This window comes from Colletotrichum godetiae (genome assembly GCF_030913485.1).
Source record: "Colletotrichum godetiae strain CBS 193.32 chromosome Unknown BDP55scaffold_39, whole genome shotgun sequence".
Classification (NCBI taxonomy): domain Eukaryota; kingdom Fungi; phylum Ascomycota; class Sordariomycetes; order Glomerellales; family Glomerellaceae; genus Colletotrichum; species Colletotrichum godetiae.
In genome coordinates, this window is record NW_026851287.1 from 321831 (window position 1) to 326776 (window position 4946).

The 4946-nt window shown below is 54.6% G+C and overlaps 1 protein-coding gene across 1 annotated transcript; it reads left to right on the forward strand.

The window, feature by feature from the left end:
- Positions 1 to 2168: 2168 nt before the first annotated feature.
- Positions 2169 to 3638, forward strand: BDP55DRAFT_696236 (uncharacterized protein; the record flags this gene model as incomplete). Its single annotated transcript, XM_060577559.1, has 2 exons — positions 2169 to 2710; positions 2765 to 3638. 2 exons carry the CDS (start codon positions 2169 to 2171, stop codon positions 3636 to 3638), a joined length of 1416 nt encoding a protein of 471 aa, XP_060426340.1.
- Positions 3639 to 4946: the final 1308 nt, after the last annotated feature.

Sequence of the window (4946 nt, forward strand, 5' to 3'; positions counted from 1 at the left end):
TACCTGGTCGTACTCACAGAATGCTTCCCGGCTGTGTCCGTACCCTACTACCACTATTCGAATGTTTGAAGATGTTGTGGGCAGTGGACGTCGGTTTGGTGTTTGTTTCTTTGCTTCCATTGTATCCGCTTCATCCTCTCCATCTGATGAACGTCTCTCGCCCACAACCCGTAGGTAGGTGCCAAGAAGAAGAAACAATATTGCCATCGTCGTCGCAGGTCGTCAGCCTCGCTCGGGTTCGCAATTGAGTTACGAGCAGGTAAACTATCGTCACCACCAAAACACCACTGCGTACTCCGTACTCGATAGAGTAATTTCAACGTCTCCAGAGTTCCAGTCGGTATATTGCGTAGGTAGGATACGGATGCTTCGTACGGAAGGGGGGCTTCTCCGCCCCCAGGGACCGTCGGCCGTCGTCACCGGGAGGATTGCGTCGCCGTTGCCTGGCTTCTCTCGAAATTTTTGCCCGCAGAGCAACGCAAGCATTGGCAAAATCGAGGGCAAAGTACGCAAAGGACCGCAAAACAAGTCGCAGCTCGAGATTGTGCCCCTCTGAACAGCCCAAGAAGGGCTTGGCGCAAGAAAGGTATGTGGGAGGAGGACGGGAGGACGTTCGACAGCCCGGACAGGTAGGTAAGCTACGGCGACAGGGCAGTACGTAAGGTAGACCGGCTCTATTCAGGATTCGTCACTAGTAGCCGGACCAGGAGCTTGTCGTGGGTGAGGCCGTAGCCGTGGGTAGGACACGGTGGGAAGAGAGAGAGATGTCTGACTGAATGTGTCGTCGGCCAGTGGCGGGGGGGGGAGGAGTACGGGAGTACTTCGTGCATACGGATACCTACGTGAGCAAGAGAATCCGTCAAAATGGAGAGAAGGGCAGGAGTGAGATGGATGTGATTGGTGGTAGAGACTCGTGATGGCTTAGGTAAGATGGATACGGTACGTAGGTACGAGGGCACGGGAGATACATGCCTCAATGTACAGTACATCCCCAAAGTACAGACTGGAAGAAGAGGAAGGCACGCTGTGCTGGATGCTCTTGCTCACTTGGGACAGAAAGACGGAGTGGTGGTACGTGCCGGGGCGGATTGAGCGGGGTCCACTTTGGAGCGATCTGGCCCCTATCATTGGCCCGAGTTGCACAGCTTACGCGTAAACCGCCCATGAGGAGCCAGCCAGAGAGCGGCGTGCGTACGCTTTCTTGCTGCTTCGCACTCCTCCCGCTCCCACCGTCCACTCCCCCCTTCACTCTCTCTCTCTCTCTTTCTCGCTACCATTCTATGCTTCTTTTCTGTCAACTCTGCCTGCAAAAGTAACAAAGTCTGAGGTGTCTGAATACACACCCCTCCCCCCCCTGGAACCTTGACCTTGACCCCTTCCACTTCCCTTGCCTCTCTCCTCCTCCTAGTCCTCACTCCTCTTCCACCTTACGCCTTACGCAGACGCAGCACACGCAACGCAACTTCCTCGCACCTCTACGTACGCTCGCTACCTTACGGATACTGCTGGCGTACGTTACGTCCGCTCTTTTGCTCCCATCAATTCCCCTGGCGGCCCACTCCCCAATCGTACCCTCCTCTCCGCCCGCTACCAACCCTTTCAACACCCCCATCCCCCCCCATCCCATCCCTTCCTTCTCGACACCGCACTTCACTCGCCTCTGAAATTCGATTCTCGATTTCTACCGACGACAAGGCACGGAATCTTGCGAACCAACATTCTCGCATAGCGACCACGATCGCTTCGCTGGGACTCGTACTCACACTCATGACCGACGCTTGAAATACTCCCGACCGACCCGAAAGTCGAAGCTAGATTCTCTTGGCTCAGGAACTCTCGACAGTGCCGAGCCTCGACTCTTCCAGCTAGCAGACGAGAAGCAACCCGGACTTGGTCGACTACAAACCACCAAGCACCAGCACAACCAGCTTCAGCTATAACCTCGACTGGCAACCCATACAACAGTTGCGCAGCCTTCGACGACCCTCAATTTCGACGACGACTTCCACTCTTTAAGTCTTTCCAACTCGCCGCCCTGATCTGACACCAATACGATTCAACTACCCGACGAGCACCGGGAGAGTTCCGTCGAAGACTCTCTAACCGTACCTCCTCCTTTCTTCGACACTCTCGACATTTACATTCATCTAACCACCGACGACTTTGAAATGGACGGCCACGGTTATCCCCCGGGCGAAGGCCCCCCGAACGGCGATGGAGAGTATGGTGAAGAGTGGGCTCGCGACCTGAGGGTAAAGTTCGAGTCACTTCTCCGTGACAAGCGTATGACCGACCTTCGAACTTCGTCCCGGCAAGGCACTCCTCAACCCAGAGAGAGCGCAAGCAGCGCCAACCTCCGCGGTCTCGCATCACCTGGTCCCGGTAGACCTTCAACTTCACACAGCTCAACACCTATGCCCCCGACACCACCCGCTTACTCTCGCCACCTCCCCAAGATCCCCACACCTCCCGCCGCCAACGACCGCGATTCACAAAAATTCCGTAACCTGATGATCAGCCTTTCTCTCACCCCGACAAAGTACGAAAACCCTGGTTTGCTGGACGAGGCTCTGCAGTGCATACCCCTCGACCGGATATACGGCGAGGCGGAAGAGGAGTGCCAAGTGATGCAGGCCGAGGCTGAGAGTATGGGAGATGGACGCAAAGCCACTTGGGGCTACCAAGATTGCGTTATCCGCGCACTCCTGAGGTAAGTTGTTGATTTCACTCGATTCCTTCAAGCACATTCTAATCGTCTGTTCAGATGGTTTAAGCGATCATTCTTCACCTGGGTCAACAACCCCCCGTGCCCCGTATGCCTTTCGCCCACAATTGCTCAAGGCATGACGCCCCCGACGCCCGACGAGAGTGCATGCGGTGCGCTCCGAGTCGAGCTTTACAAATGCTCAGCCGGAGACTGCGGCGCCTACGAACGATTTCCCAGGTACGGCGACGTATGGAGACTGCTGCACACCCGCAGAGGACGCGTTGGAGAGTGGGCGAACTGCTTCAGCATGCTTTGCCGTGCTATGGGAGGCAGAGTTCGTTGGATTTGGAACGCAGAAGACCACGTCTGGACCGAAGTCTACTCTGAGCACCAGAAGCGATGGGTCCACGTCGACGCGTGCGAGGAGGCATGGGATAACCCGCGCCTCTACACCGAGGGTTGGGGCAAGAAGATGTCCTACTGCATCGCTTTCTCCATCGATGGTGCCACAGATGTCACTCGCCGATACGTCCGCAAGAGCGACTTCTGCGCGGAACGCAACAGATGCCCTGAAGAGGTTCTTCTCTACATCCTCAACGAGATCAGGGGTCTGCGTCGCGGCAACATGAATAAGGACGAGAAGTTCAGACTCGAGAAGGAAGACAGCCGCGAGGACCGCGAGCTCCGAGGATATGTCATCAAGTCTATTGCCCAGGCCGTCACCGACCTCGTTCCTGGCATGCCCAGCCCTTCGGCCAGCAGTGCACCCCCTCCTCCCGCTCAAGCAGCTCCTCAGAGACGCGACGACACCAAGCTGCCTGCTGAGCAGCCAGGTCGCCAGACTGGATCCGCAGAGTACCTTGCGGCACAGGCCAACGCGAACGCAAGGCATCACCAGTTCCCCCCGCACAACCCGAACCGTCGCCCTTGAAGCGTGAGCGCAATCTTCGCGACCGCTTTCTAACCTAACACGGTGGCATATCCGCCACACCCAACCTCCTGCCGACCTGAGGCCACTTCTTTTGCGGGCTGGCAATATCTGCTACTTTTTTCAAGATACCCAGTGGATGCCAGAACCCTCACCACCATGGCCCCGAGGTCGTCGCCGCTCACCCGCCATGATGAGCAGCTTTTTGCACAATCGTGCAGCACCAATCAAGGCAATGATAATATTTTCTATGTCTAATCTACCTAAATTCGATACATTGAAAACAAAAAACAACGGCATCATAGACCGGCGCTCCGTCCCTACACATCACCCCTTCGATCACATCGGGCAACGGGGTTCGAAATGTATCTACCACCTCATTTACTTCGCTTCATTTTCTTTGTCGAAAAATATCGCGCGTTGGATATCCGCTGGATGTCGGCGGTACAAGGCGCAACCATGGGATAGGCAGGGCTTGCCTGGTCACTTTTATAAACAAACCTGCCTCGCATGAACCGAGGCAGAAGGGAGAGGAAGCCGGCGATCGAGGTTCGAAGCTAAGGGACAGCAATGGCTCACCATCGCGCCGAGCTCCTCTCTGGAAGGGGCGTTTCGGGGACTTCACACATGTACGCTGGATTGTGTTGCATCTTCGAGTCTTTTTTGCATGAGCGATGAAAGGCACCAGATACGCTTTCCATCTGGCCGAATGGAGTTGACGATTGAAGAAGTTTCTTCTTTTTTTTTTTTTTCTTATATTTCTAAAGAGAACTTTGTTTCTCTTGTCCCTCTGAGGAGAGGACGTAGATGGAGACATCCGGACCGCGAGCTTGAGAAGCCATGTCCGCAGGATTTAGAAACAAATTTACCCAAAGTTTGAGATGTTCAAAACTGTCCCCAATATGCAATCTGAATACACTCCATCAATCATGTTCTAGGTGTCTCACCACATGGTACACTTTCACTTGAAGACCCTGTGTTGGGAGCAGCAATGGAACCATTTCATCATAGTCCGATCCTTCCTGCCAGAATTGCCTCAATGTCGGTGAGGAGGTGAGATGCAGGTGACGATGCGATGCATCTGAAAGTGGAGTTTTGGCGTAGTCAGCGGGAGACCGTCCCGATCTGATTTACAAAGAGCTTTTCATTTTTACGGAGTCAAAGAACCCCAGTTTTGAGGACGGATTTGACGTTTCTCCAATTTTCTAGTCCAATCTGATGTCTTTCTATCCGACCCGCCCGCCCGTTTCACACCTCGGGTGCTTGGCTTTGGAGGACTTTGTGGAATGGGGAATGGTTCCTTTGAAGATG